Source organism: Notolepis coatsorum, assembly GCF_963971535.1.
Source record: "Notolepis coatsorum genome assembly, chromosome: 12".
In the NCBI taxonomy this organism is placed as follows: Eukaryota; Metazoa; Chordata; class Actinopteri; order Aulopiformes; family Paralepididae; genus Notolepis; species Notolepis coatsorum.
In genome coordinates this window covers 81,950,418-81,976,351 of record NC_140176.1, presented here as the reverse complement: position 1 = coordinate 81,976,351, position 25,934 = coordinate 81,950,418, and the positions used below count along the sequence as shown (strand labels likewise).

Genomic DNA, 25,934 nt, shown 5'->3' with positions numbered 1-25,934 from the left:
CAGCTAGGAGTTTCACTGGGAGAGTGTAACATGCGCCGAGGTTCACACCATCTCCCCAGATCGCCTCCCTGCTGCCCCGACCGACCAGTAAGAGTCACTGTTGCAACGACCAGGACTCCTACCCCATCGGCTTCCCAGCCTGGAGGTACCGCTGGCGGGAATTTAAACCGGGTCTCTTCGGTGGTAGGCAAGTGCTTAGACATCTACACTACCCAGCCGGCCCCATAACATTAATATAAATATGATATAGTTATGAGAGGAAATGGAAATCATTTGTCTTTGTTGTTTTTATTCTAGATGATGTTTTAAATGTCTTTGGATGTTGTTTTTCTGAGCGGCAGCTTTGCATGTATTTTGTATTTCAGTCTCAACCTCAGGTTACATGACAAGTTAACAGACATCTTGTGATAATAGAGTACCGCAGTGAATAAAATATAGAATCATAAACTATTCAGACTTTTCAAGAATATTTATCTCAAAAACTACATAGTGTACTTTAACAATGTATCTCCCTCTGTGTCCGTCTCTCTGTCTCCATCTGTCTTGACTGACCTTCCTGTTGGTGTCGCTTGGCGAAGGACATTTCCCCGTCGTTCTGCAGGTGGAACCTCTGGATGCAGCGTCTGACCAGGTCCTCCCAGCCCGGTTTCATGGAGGCCCGTAGCAGGCTGGTGTCCAGAGAGGTGATCTTACCTGGAGGAGAACAAGGACACAAGGTCACAGACGGCCGGCTAAACTGGTCCTCCACAAAGTGCATTGCCCGCGAGCCACCACTAGGGGCAGAGTGGCCAACCTTGAGTGAATGACTGAATTACTCACACAAATGCGCACAGACACACAAATTAGAATATTGTTTACACATGGCAAATGAAATTTGTCTTTACACATATCCCATCTAAATGGCTGCATTTATATAGCACTTTTATCCAAAGCGCTTTATAATTTGTTCCTCACATTTGACCCATTCCCTCACACATTCACACACCAACGGCGGAGGCAACCATGCAAGGTGCCAACCTGCTCACCGGGAGCAATTAGGGGTTAAGTGTCTTGCTCAAGGACACTTCGACACGCTGCTGGAGGAGCTATGGAATCAAACCGGGAACCTTTTATCAGATTATCAGACGACCCATCTACCTCCTGAGCTACTGTCGCTCCAAACACACAGACATACACAGTCTCGCACGTATTAATTTCATCAGCGATGCCAGAGCGCAGGGTCGCCCACAGCTCTACCTGGAGCAGTTTTGGGGGGTGCTCAGTGCCTTGCTCAAGAAAGGGAACTCTGGCAGAGATGGTGGACACCATACATGTAATACCAGTCAAGTCTCCTCCAGTCACCAGCTCACAGCTGGAAACACTGTCCTGTCTGCTGCTCCCGGGGATCAAACTTATTTAAATTTTTTGTATACCTTTATTATGTTTTGTAACTGATTACAGAAGCCTATTGGAACGTGAGGTTCCGATATGATTTGATTAATATATCTGCATTATTTTATCCCACTTTATGCTTTTCTCTTGCTGCTTGTTTTACACTGATTTTATGTCTTATTTCTTACTGATGTAAAGCACTTTGAACTGCAATCCCCCTGTATGAAAGGTGCTATACAAAATAAAGTTATTATTATTATTTTAACTTGAAAAATCAGTTGCGGTTGCCTTCATTTTCAGCGATCTAGAGTTACATGCCAGTTACATGCCAAAATAAATAATGAAAAGACAGATGACATACGTAGATCATAGAGAGGACACAGTGGTGATGAGTATCAGTAATATATCTGGGCACAATGATAAACCATGTCTAGGGCTTAAAAGCAGCGTTTCTATGAATAATCGGTTGCCCCATCACTGAGCCGTCCTGCCAGCAACATTATTTATGACCACGCTCGTAGACAGACAGCAGCCTAGGATATCGATAGGGATGGTTATTTGAATATTAACCTACTCAAAATTACTTAAGTATACGACTACAGCCGATGGTGTCGTTTGTGTCAACTGTACTAATTCAGATAAATTATTAGGGTTTCAAGCACGAAGTGCAGAATTATTAGTTTGAGTGAATTTATATATTTTTTTATTTGTATTAATTTCCTGATTAATGCTTTTGCAAATTTCCGTGAGATGGTAAAGGGCAGCAACAGGAACTTTGACCCATTGATTGGAAGTTGTGTGTAAATGCTCTCCAACAAATATGACGCCACTTGGCCTAAAGGGGGCGCTATAATTAAAAGGTCAAACTTTTGAACTTTGAAAGGTCAGAACTCCAACGCCATAAGTCTGATTTACACAAAACTTGGTACAGACATCCATCTATAATCACTAGGGGTGCACCGATGTATCGGTCGGGTATCGGTATCGGCCGATAAGTGCCTTGTTGACTGCAATCGGCCTGTCGGCCGATAAGCTCGAATGTGCCGATGGCAGTAGCCGATAAATTCAGTCGCGTCCTGCACAACGGCGCCGCCCCCAGTCCCACACACACACACAAGCTACAGCATCAAAGTTACTACTAAATATTCAACATTCTCTTTTGAGACTCCGCTTCAGACTCTTATCATTTGGCACTAAAAGCTAAACATTGGGCTGTCCGCAACATGTCATTAATTGTGTACGCGAGGTGGTCGCTCAGTGACGACGCTAACATGAGCTAGGTTAGCTAGCATGAGCTACCGGGAGATAGAAGACTAACGTTACTGGTGAAAATGTGATTTACGTTGGAATACTCCTTTGCCAACTTGCTGTACTTTGCTTGCAGGTCTGCAGCCATTATTGCTGGATTATGAATAGCCCCAACTTTAGCCAAGGTAACGTTATGGCTAAACCTTTAACGTTAGTTAACGCTAGCTTTCGGTTAGCTGTTCAATGCTATTAATAACACAACCAAGCGAACCCATCACAGCTCCCCGTCAACACCCCTCTCTCGGGAAAGTATCTGCTGTTAAAATGACAAACATTTGTTTTGTGGCATTAACGTTATATAGTTAGTGTTACACGTTCAATAACATCAGCATATTATTTACCCGAAGATAGCAAGTAAGCAAGGCATTACTCCGTTCATAGCTCAGTTCCATTCCGTTGCTCATTCCGTACCCAACTACCCATTCTGCAATCTGTTAATAAAGTTTTCAACCAGACAAATGTATAGAAAGGCTTTGTTTTATTATAACATTTGTTGCAGTAAAATCATTGTGTCTTGTTTGGTCATCCTGTGGAGCGCGCTGGTCGGCGGGCAGCTAACGTATTAGCTTGTTGTGGTTCTCGCAAGCAGATCAATGGCGGCATGCCCGGAAGTAGAAAATGAATAAACGCTTGCCGATTGGTGGTAAGAACAGCAGGAGGTGGGTGCTAGCGGTGTGGCGTAATTGGCCGAATCAACTGTCAATCAAAATGGTTCTATTGCATTGGTTGAAAGCTCTGGTTGAGAGAATAGTATCCATCTGCAGGCCGCCAGACGATACTGGGAGAGGGATAGTGCTACATGGCATGGCTGAATTAATACCATAAACATATTTCTTGATGTTTCCTTTTTTTAAGTAAGTAAAGAGGCCTACAAATAAAAACATACACATACAAATATACAGTAGTTTCATTAAAATTAAAAAAAATTAAAAAAAAATATATAAAAAAAACATATAAAAAAAAATTACAAATACTTATTTTTTGCCACAAATATCGGAATCGGTATCGGCCGATTGTGTTAGTTGAACAATCGGTATCGGTGGCCAATTTTCATATCGGTGCATCCCTAATAATCACTCTACAAATCTGCCTCCGGGACCCATAAAGTCTGCCATATAGGATTTTCTGCCATTTTGGATTTTATGTAAAACACAATTTTGACATCTCCTCCTAAACCTTAAATCCAATTATGACCATATTAGCTATGGATCATTATTGGATCAAGCTTATCAACTGTTGTATGAGGCTTGTTTATATCTTCTTTAGTTTAAGATATTAACCAATGAAGTTCAAAGGGCATGGCACATGAATTGATGCAAGTCAACAACCGTTAGGTCAATCATCACCAAATGTGCAGGGTATGTCCGGATAGGTACCCAAAACATATCCTGAAAATCCCATTCAAATCGACCATTAGGGGGCACTACAAATGTACAAAATGTGCATGGAATTACACAAATCGGATTATAGGTCAATGTTTTCTTATCCAAACATTACAAAACCTGCAGGACATGTTTCATAATATTGCTGAACAGTGTGTGTGAACATATTTTGCAATCCTAATGGTCAATATTGGCTTGAAAGCCACAGATCGCCACTTGCGGCTATATATTTTTGAACAAATTGGATTTGGTTTCATTATTTATTTGACTTAATATAATGGAAAACAGACCCAATTATGATTATTAGTTTAGTGAAGTATTAGTGAAGCCCTTCAGGCTGAGTCCACACTTAAGTTTGGTTAATTGATTGACCTAAATTATTTGAGCAAGATCCACATTTAGACGGACAACAAAAAGCTACAGAAAAATGTCTCCTGTTTGAAGCTGAGAGAGATAATATCTCTTACAGCTAACACACATACAGTCAAGGCAGCAAAGTAATGTCTCCTGTTTGAAGCTGAGAGATATGCTTACAGCTAACACACATAGTCGAGGCAGCAAAGTAATGTCTCCTGTTGGAAGCTGAGAGATATATGCTTACAGCTGTTAGCTTACAGCTAACACCCATACAGTCGAGGCAGCAAAGTAATGTCTCCTGTTGGAAGCTGAGAGAGATATGCTTACAGCTGTTAGCTTACAGCTAACACCCATACAGTCGAGGCAGCAAAGTAATGTCTCCTGTTGGAAGCTGAGAGAGATATGCTTACAGCTGTTAGCTTACAGCTAACACCCATACAGTCGAGGCAGCAAAGTAATGTCTCCTGTTGGAAGCTGAGAGAGATATGCTTACAGCTGTTAGCTTACAGCTAACACACATACAGTCCAGGCAGGACAGTAATGGGGGTTCCTTGTCAGGCTGCAGTATAAATGGAGGCAGCGATGCGTTTAAAGGGCTGACTGACTGGGAGCCTGCTGGGGAGAGTGACAGCTGCTGGGACTGACTAAAGACCCGTCACCACCACACAGACAGAGACAGGTACTGCTACTCTACACACACACACACACACGTCCTGCTACACTACACACACACACACTTGTGCAGACAGACTTGCGTGCACTGCACACATACATGCACGGACAAGACACGGGTACATAAGACAGCACCCAGCAAGGCCATGGACCTGCTGTACCCTACACACACACACACACACACACACACGAGACGGAGCATGCACACTAAATTACAATCCGTGTGTGGGGCATACACAAACATGGTTACTTAAATGCATGGTTATGCATATATGCATGCACACACCACAAATAAAATGATCTGCCATTGAGTGTGTGTGTGTGTGTGTGTGTGTGTGTGTGTGTGTGTGTGTGTGTGTGTGTGTGTGTGTGTGTGTGTGTGTGTGTGTGTGTGTGTGTGTGTGTGTGTGAGACATACAGATAACCTGATGCGCTGGATGGTGTGTTACACAAATTATTCTGAAAAGTTGTCCTTTGAAAATAGTTTGGAACGGCACTTGTGTCTTTGCCTGTAGCCGGCAGCAGTTCCCCAAAGAGCACAGTCAGAACCACTGTGGAAGCTGCCATGCAGGTTTAACATATATATATATAGGGCTGTCTTCCATTACCATGTTTGGGCTTCGAAGCAGTAATAATTATTAGGGATGTTCGATATTGGCTTTTTTACCGATATACCGATATTGTCCAACTCTTAATAACCAATACCGATATATGCGGGGTTTCCCCCCCAAAAAACGGAATAATTTCAGGTAGGGATGCTCGATATTGGCTTTTTTACCGATACCGATATAGTCCAACTCTTAATTTCCGATACCGATATCAACCGATACCGATATATGCAGGGTTCCCCCCCCAAAAAATGGAATAATTTCAGGTAATTAACATTACATATATCTTGTTGTGGAATTAACAACAACATTATGCATACTTTTGACAATAAATAAAATCAGAATTTGTTCTTACTTGCTTGCCTGGGTAAATAAAGGTTATAGAAATGTAAAAGATTATTATAATTTTTTTTAAACAGATACCGATAATTTCCGATATTACATTTTAATGCCAATATCGGCAGATAATATCGGACATCCCTAATAATTATCATTGAATAATCAAAGCTTCGTTCTTCCAGTGCGGTGGGTAGATGAGAGCTATGGGGTAGGGCTGCACCATTATGGCAAAAATCATAATCAAACTAGTTTTTTTTTTATCAAAATCACGATTACTCATCGATTTGAGAATATAAAATTGTACTGAATTTGTTTTACCTTTCTTCTCGACCAAAGAATCTTCTACAAGTTACCGAAGACGTTTCAAAATAACTGGAGAAACGCGCCGTGGCTCCTACCTCCTCCCTCCCAACACCAGCTGAAACTACTGTTTGGGGGGAGGGGCGGAGCGCACCGCTGTGAAGGAAGGGTGCGCTGCATTTACAACACAAGACAAAATGAGAGCAACACGGCATGTGTGGCACAATAATCATTTTTATCTCGATTATCTTATTTTCATGATCATGGGAAGCCAAAATCATAATTGAAACTTTTATTAATCGCCCGCCTTACTATGGGGGTACATTTTGGTTGGAATGGTAAAAGAAAATAATAAAAAAAATAAAAAATAAAGAAGGAAACATTTGTGATGTTGTCATTGATTACTCCTGAGCAACGTCAGAAGGATCCACCCCTTCCTGACAAAAGAAGCCACCCAACTCCTCGTCCAATCAACAGTCATCTCCCGCCTCGACTACTGCAATGCACTGCTCGCTGGCCTCCCGGCCACTGCCACTAAGCCTCTTCAACTCATTCAGAACGCAGCGGCCCGCCTGATCTCAAACCTACCGAAGTCGGCCCATGTCACCCCACTTCTTAGGGACCTGCACTGGCTCCCCATTGCTGCACGAATCCGCTTCAAGGCCCTCGACCTAGCATACCGTGCGGCAAAGGGAACCGCTCCCGCCTACCTCCGGTCAATGGTCTCTAACTACACACCCTCAAGACCCCTACGCTCTGCATCTTCTGGCCGCCTCAGACCTACTCCTATCCAAGCTCCGGGAGGGTCATCAAAGAGAAGTCGCCTATTCTCAGTCCTTGCCCCACAATGGTGGAATGAACTACCCACCCCAGTTAGGACAGCCGAATCACGTCCAATCTTTCGCCGTCGACTAAAGACGCACTTCTTCAACCATTATCTGAATTAAAAAAAAAAAACAATAAAAAAAAAAAATCTAACCCTAACTAACCGTACTGTCATGCACTTGTCCTAATAAACTAACCTACACTGTAGCACTCAACACTTTGATGAACATTGTTGCTCAGCTGATAAGAGTTGTGCCCTTCCTGATGGCTTGTCGTACAGAACTTGTAAGTCGCTTTGGATAAAAGCGTCAGCTAAATGACTAAATGTAAATGTAAATGTATGGCAGAAGTTGAATCTTCCAAGCAGTCAGCCGCTGATGCATGCATGAACAAACACAGGTACTAAACAAACACACACACACACACACACACACACACACACACACACACACACACACACACACACACACACACGGGAAGTAAACTAAATTACTACAGTATCTGCCACTGAGCATGTGTACCTGGTGGTTGTTGGTTGTGTGTGTGTGTACCTGGTGTGTGTGTGTGTGTGCCTGGCGTGTGCCACACACAGACCCAACTACTAGCAGATCAAAGGGCAGGTGACAGACAGCCCGTCTGTGTCGACATGCCGCCACGCAGACAAGAATTCATTACCTCCCAGAGAGCAGACGAGGGAGATTGATACAAGCAACACAACAGATTGAGTCCTGAGGGTCCTCGCCAAGCATATAATCAGCCTTTTAACGGGTTCAACTGCTGTCTGAGCTGCTTTATGGGCGTGCGGCTCGAGTATTAGGATGAACCGGTGCTTATAGGCTGTGCTTTAATGTTCTCTTAACGGTATGTTCATGGTGTATAGTCACCTCACACTCTTCCAGTGGTGCTTGTTTATTTCGGTTTTGTTTATTTCGGTTAACCTTTCACTACAGATGGTTAACTGTCTCTAGTGTGTTAGTGAAAGGGTTAACCTTCTGTCGTGTGGTTGTGAAAGGGTTAACCCTTTGTTGTGTGGCAGTGACAGGGTTAACCTTCTGTATTGTCGCAGTGAAAGGGTTAAAGAGCCTATCACTGAACATAGGAGCTGCATTAAGAGGAATGATGTAACCAGTCCTGTCGCAAAAGACATTTCAACAAAAAGCAACGTCACATTTCACCACATTTCTTATTATAGGCATAGAAGTGACCGATCCACACGGGCTGTGAACGTCTGACACTGTGTTACATCTTAGCCCCGGGCCTGGTGTGATGGGACAGCGTACCTTGCAGGTCTTGGCGCGTGGTGAAGCTCTCGTGTGCAGGCAGCACAGGTCTCTCCTTCATGGGCACCCGGCGCGCCACGCAGATCAAACACGACTGGAAGTCTACAGGTGTGGGGGTGGGGGGGGGGGTATGGCAAGGAAGGAGGAGAAAGGGCAGGAGTAGGAGGGATGGTGGGGGGTAGAGAGGGAGAACGAGAAAAGTCGAAAGAAGGAGGGATGGTGGTGGAGGAGTAGAGAGAGAGAGAGGGACATAACGAGGGAGAATGAGGGGTGGTATAGGGGGTAGAGAGCAAGAGAACGAGGGAGCAGGAAAAAGGCAGGAGGATGAGAAGGGATGGTGGAAGCCATGGGCAGAGAAAAAGAGACACAATGGGGGGTGTTGGAGAGAGAGGAGAGAGGAGAGAATAAGCAGAGGAAGCAAGAGGCAGCAGGTAACAGAGAATTGATTGATGGAGGGAGGGAGGGATGGAAAGAGGGAGGGAGAGAAAATTAAATGCATGTTATTCCCAGGCAGTGTTAATAATACAGTTATTAATGAGCACAGGGAGAGGAGACTCCACTGCCTTCATGGAGAGTAGGAGCCACCCACTCGCTGGCTTGGGACATGATGAAGTGACCTTTGAGGTGTGTGTGTGGCGACGGCGTGTGCATGGTGTCTGGGGCGCGCGTGTGTGTGTGTAGTGTGAGACATCACGGCTGGTCTCCCCTACTGAGTAGTCTCACACTGATGGTACCTCCCCAGGTTCGACATCAAAGGCTAATATCCCTCACTAATGGCAGCTGACACACACACGCTTAATCCAGGAAACTGGGGGTGACCCCAAAAAGTCTAACTTTGCTGTGCCAGTGGTCCCCACAGTCCCACACACATGCAAACATGTTGGCACAGAGAGGCATGCCCAGACTGGCACACACACACACACACACGCACTCCTCTCATCTCCTTGTAAACAGGGACTCTTGGGTGGTCTGAGCCTTAGATCTGCAAGTCCCTCTCTGCTCTCTCTCTCCTTCCGTCTCTCCCTTCTTCCATCCCCTCACTCTCTGCCTCATACCTTCCTCTCCCTCTCTTTCTCCTGTCTCACCGGGTGACACATTCCTGCACATTCCTGGAGCCATTGATCCTGGAACATCCACAGGGTTCCCACAGACATTGCAAAATCGAATTCAAGGACTTTCAAGTACATTTACAAGCACTATTTTTCATTTAAAAAGGGCATTTAAAAGGATACAATTCATTTTTAACACAATCTGCGCCAAGAACGAGTTAACTCGTTTTTGGGATCGTTATTTCTTTTATTCGCTATATCTATTCATAATTCATGGCTGCAGCCTCTGCAGACCATTCAGACCCTGTCTGAGCTGGCAGACGGTCAACACCGCCCTCTACTGCCTTGCGGAGCTATTGCACTCAAGTGGAAATGGTCTGGTGTGTTTTCTGAGCCGAGCTGAGCCGTGGGGGCGGGGTTTAAATACTGAGGCAAGCCAGGCCTTTACAACGATGGCATGGCACACTAACCCCGCCCGCCCGTTCATGTGTAACGCTCTGTAATGTCGGGGACAGGATCGCTGTGGATAACTGGAATGGCGATCAGATAATTGGATTATTTTTTTTGCATTACATCAGAGACCAGGTAAGGACTCTATATATAAAATCTTGCGTTGATCTGATATTTCTTTCTACCGCGATCAAAGCTATCTGTGTGTATGACCGGAACCCGCAAGAGAGACCACATCACCCCTGTCCTTGCCTCCCTTCATTGGCATCCAGTACACTACAGGATAGATTTTAAGGTTTTTTCTTTTATCATGGATGAACAACTTTCAATGGTTGATTTGAATTTCAAGGACGTTTTAAGCAGCTTGTTAACATTAGCTGTTTAAGGAATTCCAGGCCTAGACTTCTTTTGGTAAAAAGAATCAAGCACTTCAAGGACCTTGTGTGAACCCTGCATCCACCATGACCCCTTGTTTGCGTTATTCTGATGTTCACTTGACACTTGTATTACAGCCTGCAACCGCTTCAAATGATTTGAAATGTGATTATTATAATCATTTACATTTTTGTGTTTTAATGGTTTTTTGAATAGTTATTACTCTTCACATTTTTTATTATAATTATTATTTTGTTTATTTGTCAGGGACAATGCAAAAGAAAACATTGTAGCAAGTTAAAATAACAAGATACAGATGCATTGCATATAGGATTTCTAGCCAAGGCTAATTTGCAACCCCTGTCCCTGGGTTAGGTTTTTCTACTTAAAAGTGGTCATTACATATCACCATTACCAAAAGTACATTAGTTAAAATGAGCACGCAATTAATAGTGACACACTTTACATGATCATATGATAATTACATCATTTTACATGCGTGTGTTCCCTGATACATGGCAATATATTTTGTGTATTTGCACATGTTTATCGGTATGTGTGTGTGTCCGTGTGCATGCATGCACATACTGTAGTCTTATGTATGTATGTTTGTCTATGTGTGTCTATTCCTCTAGCTGTGTGTACATATCCATGTGTGTGTACATGTCCATGTGTGTGTATGAGTGCATGATCAGTGATCAATGATCGCAGGTTGGGTTTTGTTTCAGCCAGTGTTTCACCTTTACATTAAATGTTTTCAGATCAGTCTGTTTTTATCTCAGTTGGTAGGGCGTTCCAAAAAAGTATCCCTTTTACTGAAAAGGATGACTGACCGAAGGTGGTTTTGCGCTGTGCCATCCTGTACAGCTGATCCCCTTCTTGTTGCACTTTTTATATTGTGTGACATATTATCTCAGTGTCATTGTGAATGAGAGCTCTCAATGATCCATCAAGATTAAATAAAGACTGAATGAATTAAGCAACGGACACACTGCAAAAGAAAAACGAATATATATACAAAAATGAATATCAGCCAATTATAAAAACAAACACACAGTACCTATTATGCTTTTTTAAAGAACATATCGGTCCATATGGATTGTCTGCCGATACATCGGTACATCCGTCCTTCGGATGAGACGCTAAACAGAGGTCCTGACTGAATCTCGGTCGCTAAAGAACCCAGGACGCCTACGAGTAGGGGGCTCCCCGACGTTCCAGGCCAAATTCCCAATCAGGTCTCCGACATCAAGGCCACCTAATCATCCCTTCCCCTTAATTGGCTGATATCAATACCAGTCTCCTGAGCCGTTGAACCATTGTGTAGTGTGATGTGTGCCAGGTGCCAGTTGGGTGGTGAAGGAGGCAATTTCCACCCTACATTGTAAAGCGCTTTGAGTGTCTAGAAAAGTGCTATATAAAATGCAATTAATTATTATTATTATTATTATCCCTGTACCAAAACTCTGATGTCTGGTTCAACTTTAAAGCCCACCAGACACACTGGAAGAGCCTGCTGAACTCTCAATGACTCTGAACAAAAAAAAGGAGAGAGAAGAGAGGGAGAGAAAAACAGACTTGAGCCGTTTCTCAGGAAGAGCTAACAGATGTGTGTAGTACAGCCGTGGCCGTCACCACACCGTTTCACCGTTTCTCCCTCTCTCCCTGCTCTCACTTCCAAAAGACGTTGGAAAAGAAACGCTGAAAATCCTGTGGACATCATCATAGTGTGATCGTGTGTCGTTAACACACTCTGCGTATGAATAAAACAGTGTGTGAAATGCTTCCCCAGAGAGTGAGGATACCGCTGTGTGAGAAGGCTGTGCATGAAGTGGCTTTATTTTCAATGTGTTAAATCAGAAACACCACTTGGGAAGCGGAGCACCTCGGATGATATGATGACGGGACTAGTGATGCATGGATATATATCGGCAGACAGATCTGCATCAGCCCATTATGTGCTTTAAAAGTAGGGTGGAGATACAGATACAGATTTTTCCATTGTCGATTCCTGATACAGATTCCGAGTCCCAAACGTTCAGCATGGGCCCTGATACCGAGATCCGATCAGTAACAGTAGAGACTGTTGTAGAGACGTTTTCTCCATTAGAGAGAGTTAAACATGTCAAACATGCAACAAAAATAAACATGTGGCATGTTAGGTGTGTTTCCTGATATCAGACTTTAGTATTGGGGAAATCCTCAAATATCAATATTCTGTTTTAGCCTGATATTGGACCAATATCCAGTATTGGCACCAGCGTTTCCGTTAGCCGGTAATTACCGGTATTTGACCGGCAAAATCTGTTGAAGTCCGACATATTTAATCTCTCCGGTCATAATGTCTGGTGAAAATAATTCCCTCTAAGCACAATTAGATTATTTGAATTGTATTAAAATAGACTAAAATTAAATAGCCTATGCGATGAACGAAACAATCATTACATTTGTTTCATCGTTGCTTCACCAAGCAGCCGGTCTAATAATGACACCGCTGTGTCAGCGCGAGCTTGCTGCTCCTAGATGTGTGAGAAGCATCCATCTGCAGCCCCACAGAATGCAGTACTCCAATCCAGCCATTGGCAATTCAGCTGTTGGGTGGGCGGCGCTGCTGAGCCCAGACCGGACCTAAAAACACTGCTGCTCTGTCGGTCTGCAGCTCCATGCTTCACGTAAATCTAACAGCCAGCTCGCGCTGACACAGCGGTGTCATTATTAGACCAGCACCAAGTCGTTGGGAGGTGGAGTCATCACGCAAACCCACGATAATGTTGCAGTCTCTCTCTGCCAAATTTCTCAGTTCTTCGCTTGATATAATTAATACAAATGTCCAATATAACGGAATTCGTTAGCTCATAAAAATGTGATTATAACAGACTGCTGTTTAATGTCGGGCAGACTGCCCACCGACACCTCAAGTCGGCAGCAGCACGAAGTCTCGAGGGACTTATTTTATTTGGAATATATTAATGACTGTATACGCAAAAGTAGCCTAGTTTTAAGTTAAAATATTATAAATGCCTTGATGATGTCATTCTTTATATAGGCCTATCAATTGTTCTCTGACCGGAATTTATCCCATTTGTCCTGTAGATTGAAATCTACCGGACACTCGGACCCGCAAAAATAAATTCTAACGGAAACCCTGATTGGCACATCCCCGATTTAAAGGGGCATTTAGGAACTATATTCCACTGAATAAACGCTAGATTATCGATAGTATATGTGTACTTATGCACGCTATAGAGGCGGGCTGAAATATAGATTCTCTCATTTCCTGATCGCGCACATACAGCCACACAGCCACACACGCATAGGGCAAAAGCTTATATCTCTGTGAAAATAGCTCTGATTATCCTAAGACTGGTAAAATAAATTCCTTACCTGAGATCAGATGTTATCCAAAAAGATTATTCCAATTCCTGATCGCCATTCCAAATATCGATCACGCTTATTGATTACAGTGTTGGGTACTGTAAATACATAATCCACGCGTTTTCCGGGCCAGCAAGCACAATGGATTCTTCAGTTGGCTTGAGGGAAAAGTAAAATGAAGAAACTGGCCACCCCCCCTTCGTCAGTGTAAAGTAATGGGGTGCAGTTACACAGAGAGAGACGATAGGGGGCGGTATCTTTCCAATTGAGCTTAGAGAGAGTCTGCTAGCGTGAGGCTCGATTGATGAAATAGGAATTCAAATCGCCAATAAAAAAAAAAGACAAACAAACGCGATATAGCGTCGGGGGCACTCAAAGGTCGGCATGAACTAACGACAAAACGCGTCCGTGGCACTCAATGTGTTAAGTGTGGGGTCGCCAAAAAAGATTCCTAAATAAAATGGGGTCATGGTATAAAAAACTTTGAGAATCCCTGCTTTAATCCTTCAGTGCTCTTCAACCCTTCTCTCCCCATTCCGTCTCTCTCTCCCTACCTTCCTCTGTCCCACCCTCAACTCCTTCCCTTCCTCCCTACCTATCCCCCCCCCCACATACCGTCTCCTTCTTCCTTGATGGACTTGGGTTCGGAGACTGCGAAACACTGCATGGTTTCATATTTCTGCTGCTGGGGCTCGTGTGGCTCCTCCTGGCTCTCGTTGTGGGGGTTGACCAGCATACGGCAGTTGAACGTGTGGCTGTTCCTCCTCGGACCCTCACTGGACCACGGAACACCGTTCACTAGAGGAGAGGACGCATTTATATTAGAGAGTGATATAGTGATAGAGAGTAATATATATATATATATATAGAGAGAGAGAGAGAGAGAGAGAGAGAGAGAGAGAGAGAGAGAGAGAGAGAGAGAGAGAGAGAGAGAGAGAACATACAGAAACCACTCAAAAAAGTGTCACACAAGATCATAGTCCTGTGCTTTTGATTTAGTTTAATAGCGGCAATAACTTGATCCATTTCTTATCAAAGACTGGGGAAAGCAGGAAATGAGGAATTGCAATGAGAGGGGGAGGGAGGGTGAGAGAGAAAGATAGAGAGGGGGGATACACACACAACAATACCAAGAAGCGAGTGAGGGGGAAAAAAGCAAGAAAGAGAGATGGAGAAAGAGGGTTTCAGGAAAGATATATCAGTTATTCTAACAGTTGGAACCTCCAGTTCTGTTCCATGTATCCACAGCTATGTATCACAGCCAAGCCTCCATATGCATGTCCTCTACTGCGCCCTTGCCAAGCTCTCTACTCCTCTGCTACCCACAAAGGCAGGCACACACACACACACAACATAGACACATGTAAAAACACACAACTGTACGCACTGCAACACACAGAGCCACTGTACACGCACACAGAAACATGCAACCAACACAGACAAGACACATGCATGCACACACATGCACATGTCTGAGTACACGCACATGCAAAGGTATACACATGCACACACACTAGAACACGCACGCAGAAACACACACACAGCTCCTTTCACACCAATACACTCCATCTGGACACTGGTCTCACTGGGCGCATTGATAATCTCCCAGTATCTGGGATGAGGGCCACTGATCATTTCCAGGGTGCTACGTACTCTGCCACCCAGATGGCTGAGTACTTAGAACTAAATCTGAACGCAGAGAGACAGAGAGAGAGATAACAGAGAACTAAGAGGAGAGACAGAGAGAGAAAAGGTGTGATAAAGAAAGACGGAGAATACGAAGAGCTAAAGTGAGGTCCTGATGGGGTCGGTGATGCACATTAGCACCACCTCCCCTGGGGAGGAGCGGCAGGGGAAAGAGGAAATGGGTGTGAGAGAGAGATAGAGAGAGGGAGATGCAAGTGAACACAAAGGGAAACGTAGCCCGTTTAGATTGGGGGGGTCATTGTGGGGGGATTTGATGCACAACAATTGTTTTGTTTAAATTGATGATACAAAATCTGTCCAATTCCTCACAAAATAATTTCTGAAATACTATCCGTCAACTGAAAATACATTCTGTATGCATCAGTATCTGATGATGTATCACACTTTACATTACACACTACACTTTTACAATACACACTATACATTTACATTACAAACAAACTATACATTTATACTTTACACTACACATTTACATTACACACTATAACTTTACACTATATAACTTTACATTACAAACTATACCTTTACGTTACACTATACATCCACACTATACCTTTACACTTCACATTACACAATATAACCTTTACACTACAGCTTTACATTACACACTATACATTCACACTTTACATTACACACTATACCTTTGCATTACACACTACCTTTACATACTATACCTTTACTTTACCATGCAGTCCAATATGATGACTGTCAACTGGATTATATTTTATGCTCCGTCGATGTTTTTTAAATCCCAAGACCCATCTTTTCTCTCTCTCTCTCTTTCAGCCTACCCTGATCTCACCTGGTCGGGGATAGATGAGACCCGTAGCTTAATCTGGTTAATTCAGTTAGGATGTCTGTTTATTGCTCCCATGTCTGCTGATTGCAGACATCATGGGAGCTTTTCTAACGCTTGTCCCGGTCTCTCTGAGTGGATGTCTCGAATGATAGTGTGGTGATATACAGATTACCAGCGCAATCACGGCTCAATCACCGCTCAATCACGGTCTGGTATGGAAACTGCACTACTAAAGGACAGGAAGGCACTCCAGCGAGTGATTAAAACTGCTCAGTACATCTCTGGAGCCGCCTTCGCCTCACTACAGGACATTTACCAGGAGAGCACATAACATAATTAAGGACAGTACAGACTCTTCAACCTCCTGCCATCAGGCAGGCGATACAGGAGTCTGAAAGCCAGGACTACGAGACTGACAAACAGTTTCTAGCCACAGGCCATGAGGCTTGTGAATGCTAGCCGCCCCCCACCTAGCACTCGCTTTGTAAATTATTTTTGTTAAGTATTGTGTGATTTTGTGTGAAGGGCGGACTATCAAAGTAAGATTTTCATTGTACAGCAAACTGTCTGTTTAACTGTGCACATGACAATAAACAATCTTGAATTGCAGCGATCGTTCTACCTCAAACTGGATCTGAGCACCACTGGCACCATGGATCTGCTTCATGCCGTCTTCAGTCTAACCATGCCCGCTGTGCTTCAACTTGTTCTGAGCGGTGCTCCTGCCCCTCGGGGGAAATGGCCTCGAGCCATATGATCTTCTTGTATTCCATCTTGTATACCAGCGCTTGTATTCCTATGCCTCTTTGTTCTTAGTTCTATTTATTACATTAATTTTAAAATGTAAAAAATATATATGCTTATATTACATGTATGTATTGCTCCCATGTCTGCCCCATGTCTCTGTCTCTCTGCGAGTGGATGTCTCGAGTGATAGTGTGTTGATATATACAGGTCTACAGCCAGCCCTGGTCCTGCCCCCTTTGGGCCCGTCAAGGTGGTGTGATGGCCAAGTTGGTATGATCTTCCCTGCGCCGGTCTTTGATGTGGCAAACAGCGTCGACTGCAGCGGATATTCTACCTCAAACCGGATCGGATTACCACAGGTGCAATGGGTCTGCTCTACGTCGCCCCCAGTTGACCGGCGTCTAACCGTGCACGCTCTCTACTTCAACAGGATCCGAGCGGTTCTCCTGCCCGCTGGGGAATGTGACTCACTTTGAACTCCGAGCCTCGACTTTTAGCCTCTCTTATTTTCACACCAACGCTCGTATTCCTATGCTTTTTTTCTTTAAAATGTTCTTATGTACTTCAGATACTATTGCTACCATGTATGTATGTAAATGTGTTTCATTGCATGTATGAGGAGTATTAGAGTATGAGTGTATGGAATGTTGTTTGAGCACGTTTTAGTTTTCTCTGAGATGTCTTCGTTTGTTGTTTTATTGATATTTGTTGTTTTAAGTTCAAGTTCAAGTTCTTTAATAGTTGTCATACAGAAGTACAGAATACTTTCATACAAAATGCTTCTTACTGTTACGCTCCAGAGACTGTGCTAGACAAGATAGTATCAAATAACATAATAACATAATATAGCATGAATTTAGAAGAAGAAAATGAGGTCACAGTGTTCGGTATAGACATATGTACAATGTTCTGAGTTACCATATAATATACAATACACAATACTATGCAGTGTACTAATGTACAGTACTATCTAGTGCAAAGCAGAAATGGGATGAGGTACAATTTTTAGGTACAATTTACAGTAAGGTGTACGAGTTGTAGTGCAATCCTTCATCCATAAATATAAAGTGTGGGGAGTGGGTGCTACAGTGTGTTTGTTTAAAGTGGGTGTGTGCTATAAGTGTGTGGAGTGGGTGCTACAGTGTGTTTGTTTAAAGTGAGTGTGTGCGTGTGGATGTGTGTGCTATGTGCGTTTGGTGGTTGTTGTTGTGTAGTGTTCATTCATTGTTCGTTTAGCAGCCTGATGGCCTGGGGATAGAAGCTTCTTCTGAGTCTTTCTGTGCTCGCCTTGAGACTCCTGTATCGCTTGCCTGACCGCAGCAGTTCAAAGAGGCAGTTGTTCGGGTGACTGGAGTCTTTAATGATTCTCTTAGCCTTGCCCTTGCAACGCTTGTAGTAAATGTTCTGGAGGGTGGGGAGCCCCCCTCCAATTGTGCGTTCGGCTGCACGTGTCACTCTTTGTAGTCTGCTTTGGTCTTGTGCAGTGCTATTCCCAAACCAGGAGGTGATGTTGCCGGTCAAGATGCTCTCTATTGTACATGAGTAGAAGTTCTTAAGGATCTTCTGGCTGACTTGGAACTTCCTTAGGCGCCTGAGGAAGTAGAGGCGTTGTCGTGCCTTCTTCACAACACTGTTAATGTGTGTGGTCCATGTCAAGTCCTCGGATATGTAGGCTCCGAGGTACTTAAAGCTGTTGACTCTCTCAACCGGTGCCCCGTCGATGCTGAGGGGGCTGTAGTCCTTGACCCCCGACCTCCTGAAGTCCACAATCATCTCCTTTGTTTTGCTGACGTTCAGGGAGAGGCTGTTTTCCTGGCACCATCCCGCCAGGACCTTGACCTCTTCCAGGTAGGCCCTCTCGTCGTTGGCAGAGATCAGGCCCACCACCACTGTGTCGTCAGCAAATTTGACGATTGTATTGCTACTCCGCTGAGCCACACAGTCGTGTGTGTACAGGGAGTAGAGGAGGGGACTCAGAACACAGCCCTGGGGGGCCCCTATGTTGAGGGTGATGGATGAGGAGGTGCAGTTGCCTGCTCTCACCACCTGGGGTCTGCCAGTCAGGAAGTCCAAGACCCTAACGCTTGTCCCGGTCTCTCTGAGTGGATGTCTCGAATGATAGTGTGGTGATATACAGATTACCAGCGCAATCACGGCTCAATCACCGCTCAATCACGGTCTGGTATAGAAACTGCACTACTAAAGGACAGGAAGGCACTCCAGCGAGTGATTAAAACTGCTCAGTACATCTCTGGAGCCGCAAATTGACAAATTGATATTTGTTATTGTTCTATATTAGAACATTTGGCATACATATTTGTTTGTATGTCTAGTTTGTATTTTGATTGGTTTTAATGTTCTATAATTGTTTGTATATGTTATTGGTGTTTTATTGATATTTGTTTTGTTTTTATGTTGTTTTATTGATTATACTTGTATGTTTGGATCCAGACCCCAGGAAGAATAGTCGCTGCTGAGGCAGTGACTAATGGGGATCTGAAATAAAGAAATAAAGAAATGTATATACATACCAATTATTCACCTGTTCTATTCTCCATCCAGCCATCATCCATAGCAACACTATATTATCACCGACATCCTGTTGGGGGATCCCCCCTTTGACAAGCCCATCTGAGCTTTCTCTCCTCCACACCGCCTGTGGTGCTTTTTTCCCTATTGCTAGGTTTTTAGTGAGTCGTTCCTCATCTTCATTGGGGAAGGTCTGGGAGTGTTGCATATGTGGATTTTATGGTGGTTTTTGTTCTGGATCTATTGTGATATTTTCCATGTGATCTCGGGCAACTTTGTTGAAGAAATTAAACCTCGCCTACCATCTCAAAACACATTATTCCGTATCCACGTCAGTCTTCAGCTGGTGTGGTGGCAGCTGCAGTAGCCTCTGTTTCTGCTCAGGGGCATGGCCTGTGATGTGGCTGTGTGGTGGGAGGAACCCAGTGGTTTTGCCTGATCCGCTCCAGCAGTTGTGACACAGAGGACGGTTCCAGAGCTCACTGCGAGGCCAGGTTCTCATTATACTTCCATGGGGGCGAGAAAGTTGCCAGGCTAACATAGCGGCTAACATTGTGGCATTAGTGGCGTTATTGGCATTACGAGGTCGGTAACGTTATTCACATTCATCGACGAATGACTGTGTAGCTCAATTGTATTGAAAATGTTCATTATCAACGGCGGGCGCAGATGGACAGAGTTATTTTCTTCATCCGTTCAGAGTTGGCTTAGATGTTCCGAAAAGTGTTACAGGTCGGGGTATGTTTGTTGACCGGAAAGTTTGCTACTTGCCCCACTTCCTTCGTCTTTGGGTGATGATAGCCATGATGATGATGGTCATGCGAATTCCCAAAACATTTCTTTGTAGTTTTTCAAGCTCCTTCTTCCCCGGAACATTAAAAAATCCTGTGTGTCCTTCATTGAACTCTTGCTTTCATCAAGCGGGGCAGTCTGTGTTCTGCTAGCAACAACAACAACATCAAGACTTCTGGTCTGACTTTTCCAAACAAAAGTAATCAATTACAAGACTGAAAAACAAGAATGTGAATATGACTTTTGGAATTTGGTGAATCAATTTTGAAGGTAGAGATATAATCACGATTCTTATGTGAACCAATTATTCTTTGCACACCCCTAGTATATATATATATATATATATATATAAACCCTTCCGATTAATTTGCTATGTTTCTCCCATGTCGCCCAGCCCTAGCTCAGGAGAAGATGAGAGAATTGCGGAGAGGGAAGATGAAAATGGGAACTTGTGTAGGTGAGAGAGTGGTGAGAGTAAGAGAGAGAGAGAGAGAAGGGGAAGGAAGGGCATGAGACGAGTGTGTGTAAAGGAGCAAAGCTGACAGGGGAGAGGAGATGAAAAAAGGCAAGTTAATTAGCTGAAAAAGGATGGAGGGAGGGAGGGCAGAGGAGTAGAAACAACCAAAGTTCGGGCTGAGAAGTATGAACAGGGAAAAGAGGATATGTGATGGGGGAGCGAAGGAGAAAAAAAAAGAAGAGGAGTTGGGGGATGAAGGGATGAAGGAGAACCTTCTGGATGAGAACGGTGAGAGGCGGGTACAGGAGGGAGAGGGAGAGCGAAGCAAATCAGCAAGAGTAGAAATACCGCTCATGTGCCCTTGAGCAAGGGACTTAATCCTCATCTGCAGGTCTGCACCACTGGGAGCTGCTCAGTAGGCCCACCAGTGTAGGACTGTGGTTGTGAGTGTGTGGAACTGTGAGCGCGCAGCAGGGCGTTAAAAAAAAGCATGCATGCTCAGAAAACTGCCCTCGGTAAATAATATAAGATACAAAGAAAAATTTATTGAGACCCCGAATGCAGTAGATAGAGTGAGAGAGACAATGAGGGCGTTTACAGACATTCATTATAACACTTTGATGATGACGGATGATATTGCCATCCCATGGGTTTGTTTTTAAATTAGAACCTACGGACAATCAGACACAACAGTCAGTGTGGGGCCCTGAGACGGAGTAACCGGAACATCAGCTAGTAGTAGCCAAAATATGAACGTGCACAACGTGTATACACACTCAAAGAGAGGGAGAGCGAGTGAGAGGAGAGAGGAGGAGAAAGAAAAAAAGAAAGAAAGAGAACGAAAGAGAGAGAGACAGACAGACAGAGAGAGAAAGAGGCAGAGAGAGAGAGAGACAGATATAGAGAGAGAGACAGAGACAGAGAGAGGCGAGAGAGAGAGGCAGAGAGAGAGAGAGAGAGAGAGAGAGAGAGAGAGAGAGAGAGAGAGAGAGAGAGAGAGAGAGAGAGCAGAGAGAGAGAGAGAGAGAGAGAGAGAGAGAGAGAGAGAGAGAGAGAGAGAGACGGAGAGAGAGAGCAAGAGAGAGAGAAATAGAGAGAGACGGAGAGAGAGAGCAAGAGAGAGAGAGAAATAGAGAGAGACGGAGAGAGAGAGCAAGAGAGAGAGAGAGATGGAGAGACAGAGAGAGAGACAGAGAAAGAGAGAGACAGAGAGAGACGGAGAGAGAGAGCAAGAGAGACAGAGAGATGGAGAGACAGAGAGAGGTGGAGAGAGAGAGATGGAGAGGCGAGAGAGAGACAGAGAGAGAGACAGAGAGAGAGAGAGAGAGAGAGAGAGAGAGAGAGAGGTGGAGGTGGACGCTGTGTGAGTGAGGCTCTCTCACCCAGAGACTTGGGCAGCAGGTTCTTGATGAACTCGGCGTGGTCCCCGACGTGCAGCACGCTGTACACACTGGTGTTCATCAGCTCCTCCTGGTTGTAGCGCAGGTACTGGGTCACGTTCTCAGACACAAACACTATGTTGCCCTCCATGTTGACCACAAAGAAGAAACCATCCAGGGCCTGGAGGGAGGAAGGGAGGAGAGAAAGAGGAGAGGAGGGGAGAGATGAGAGAGGGAGATAAAGAGGGGGTTGAGAGAGAAAGAGAGGAGGTAGAGAGAATGGAGAGAGAGGAAGGGTGGGATAAAGAGGTGGGTTGAGAGAGGTGGATTAGGCTACACTAATATTATAGTATTAAAAAAAACTGCTAAGTTATATTCATTAAAGAAAGTTGATTTAATAAAAAAAGAAAGCCTCATTTAATCAGATTAATCACTTTATTCAAATTGAGTATTTAGTTTGAGGATATTTATTAAAAAAAAATAAAAATAAATTTTTTTTTTGAAAAAATATATTTTTCATTTAAAACATTTTTTTTTTAATTAAAAACGAAGGTTTGAACGTTCGTTCGAAAAAACCCTGACGAAGTTCGAATCCCAAAAACAGGCTTCGGGGACAGCCTTATAGAGTACAGACACGTTTCTTCCCCTGTGGTCCCCCAGCCTCTACACTACACCCGCTAATTGCATAGGGTGAGCTAAGGTCTAATTTGTTCAAAAAAACTAAGCCTTAAAACATCTTTGGTGGTCTGTGGCAACTCTACTAGCAGACCTGCCTGGATCCCGGCAGCGCTGCCAGAGCAGTTCATGAGAACCGGGCGCCACCTCGACGTACGGACGGTTTCAACTCCACAGCATAAACATTCTAAAATCAACTTACATTTGATGTCCCCGCTATAGCTGTTGATATTAGCAAGACACTGCAACAGGAGACAAACTGCTGCACGTTGTTCCCTAGCTAAACAATTCCACTGAAACCACCCTATTTAAACACTCAAACTAAGTTTTGCAATATCAGCTCATCCATTATTTCTTAATTATTATACATCTCAATCACACCAACTGCATTGAGAATGTCATTTTTTTTTTATGTTCTTCATTGAAGTAGGGATGGGACACATGTGTGCAACATGTAAACAACAACATTGGACCTGCAACATAATTATTTTGGGGGAAAAGCAATACTTTTATTTTGTACCTTTCTAAAAAGCTCAATTTTTTAAATCTATAACACCTTTAATAAAAAAATAAATATCACGATAACATTGAATCTCAAAATCGTGTATGGAACCGTGTCCGAGGGGATCGTCATGCTCCTCTAGTACGTCAAGAATAAAGAAAAACCCTGCCTGGGTAGCATGTAGAGCTCATGCAGCACCTCTGTAGCAGAGTCTACCGTGACAGACTTTAGTTAATAGGAGAGGGCAAGAAAGTCACTCATCTGAGGGGAGGAGGAGAAAGAGGAGATGAGAAAGGGGAGGAGGAGTGTCTAATTGAAAGAATACAGCCCCGAGTCAACCATTACGCACAAGATGGTGTCAATTAGGCCATCAAATCACTCAGGGCCCTCAGGGGGAAGAATGAGAATGTGGTGGCTGTAAAACGGAGCGCGCTGGTGTCAAGACAAAGGACTCCTGCCAGCAGAGGCTGCTCCTCACATCTGCTTAAGAGTTAACAATGAACTGCGTGTTGTCCTCCATGAGTGATGGAACACCCTGAAACCCTCGACGCCAACAGTTAGCCCTCAACGCCAACAGTTAGCCCTCGACGTCAACCGTTAGCCCTCGACGCCAACCGTTAGCCCTCGACGCCAACCGTTAAGCCCTCGACGCCAACCGTTAAGCCCTCGACGCCAACCGCTAGCCCTCGACGCCAAACCGCTAGCCCTCGACGCCAACCGTTAGCCCTCGACGCCAACCGTTAGCCCTCGACGCCAACCGTTAGCCCTCGACGCCAACCGTTAGCCCTCGACGCCAACAGTTAGCCCTCGACGCCAACCGTTAGCCCTTGAAGCCAACCCTTAAGCCCTGGACACCAGGGGCAGAGTGCGGCTCAGGTTAAGAAATGGTAAATCTCTATAGACGGTTTTTCTGTTTGTAAACACAAACCAATCAGCAATACCCGCTGAAGCATGTGACCGAGTTGCCCCCTACTTGTGCGAGCTGCTGTGCTAAAAAAAAGTACAACGGGGCTCTACGGAGAAACCCTGGCACTCCCCTGACTAAGTTGTTTCAAACTAAAATAGCTGAATATAATTTTGTAATCAAAATAATTATAATGTTTGCCACATAGCTGTGAGAGTCTTTCACCTTTTACATAGCTAGCTTTGGCATGGAATGATTGTATAGATCTCTAGCGTGGCTAACAAATGCAAATATTAGTCTGTCACGTTGTTCTGACCAGGATTACGTTCCTTTTTTCCTTGATGCTCGAGTCCGACGTGGATGAGAAACCCGTCTATAAAGAGAGTTTTTTTTCCCACACCTGCACATTTTTTTTACAATAATATAATAAATAAACACTTGCAGCTGAAAAGGGCCCCGAGAACCCTGATGTCGCACCAAAACACTGCATGGTTGTGTAAGTCTGTTCCGTGAGGAAAGGCCATGTACTGGACACGCAGAGCAAACAGAAACAGAGCAAACACTCCCAGGCCTTGCCTTCCTCCAGACACTCTTACATAATAGTGTTGGCCAACTGATTTACAATGACCCCCGATTAAACACACAGCAGAGATGGCCACAAATAAAACTGTTACACATGTACAAACTCTAGTCTAACGGGCCCCCTCCTCTCAGTCTTTCTCGGTCTGCTCATTCTCTCCACCTCTCTCCCAGTACCTTTGTAGCTAACAAGACCCTTTCAGACAGTACATTGCATAACTACACAGAGAGCAGTCTAAAAGAGTCACCCAGAAGGCCTTCTGGGTGACAACGTGCGAGATTACTCAGCCCTCACAGACCAGCACTGCTACATAGGTCTGGTGCTCTGTTCTAGCCACAGGAGCATGTTCTTTCCAGGGCTACTGAAGGGGACATCGCCCCTGGATGATGTGTTGTGCAGAACCATGTTCCTACTGGTGACTAAGGGAAACTGGGCTTTCGCAGTCGCAGCACCGACACTCTCGCACTCAACTTGAAATCTGCAAGCACTCTACGGACCTTTAAGGCCATGCTCAAAACCCACCTTTTCGCCATAAACAATCCATGAGCTGGTTTTGTATTGTAGTATGACTGGTGTATTATGTCTGTCTGTTTCTCTATCTGCTTGGTTGGACTGCATGTATTTTTTTCTGTTTTCGTATTGTTCCTGTCTTTTTTGTTTCTCTTTCTTTCCCGGGATGCGCCCCGGGCCGCGGGCAGATCACCCCTGGATGATGTGTCGTGCAGAACCATGTTCCTTCCAGGGCTACTAAAGGAGACATCACCCCTGGATGATGTGTTGTACAGAACCATGTTCCTTCCAGGCCTACTGAGGGAGACATCACCCCTGGATGATGTGTCGTACAGAACCATGTTCCTTCCAGGGCTACTGAAGGAGACATCACCCCTGGATGATGTGTTGTACAGAACCATGTTCCTTCCAGGGCTACTGAAGGAGACATCACCCCCGCAGAACCGCCGTAGGGCATGCTATGCAAGGCGTGCGGACTGTGCGCTGCCACGGAGAACAAGTGGCCCGCCACCGAAGGGTTAAGCCAACAGCAATACAGAGTAATGTTTTCTCAGGAGCTGCTCCGTCAGTCCATGCTGGCACGGGATTGGGCAGCGGAGAGACTTGAGGATAGGGTCAGAGGGCCACGTGGGCGCACTTCCTGTCGGCAGCCATTGTCTGCG

At 44.5% G+C, this 25,934-nt stretch overlaps 1 protein-coding gene across 4 annotated transcripts in view; it reads right to left on the bottom strand.

The window, feature by feature from the left end:
* Window positions 1–25,934, bottom strand: part of ncoa2 (nuclear receptor coactivator 2) — a 236,939-nt gene that overhangs the window by 79,178 nt on the left and 131,827 nt on the right. For all 4 annotated transcript variants that reach the window (XM_084326053.1, XM_084326055.1, XM_084326054.1 and 1 more), the window contains exons 6-9: window positions 22,105–22,282; window positions 14,307–14,489; window positions 8,443–8,544; window positions 553–693 (exon numbers count right to left, since the gene is read on the bottom strand). In XM_084326053.1, the coding sequence (XP_084182179.1) occupies window positions 553–693; window positions 8,443–8,544; window positions 14,307–14,489; window positions 22,105–22,282 (604 nt within the window). The remainder of the gene's footprint in view (window positions 1–552; window positions 694–8,442; window positions 8,545–14,306; window positions 14,490–22,104; window positions 22,283–25,934) is intronic.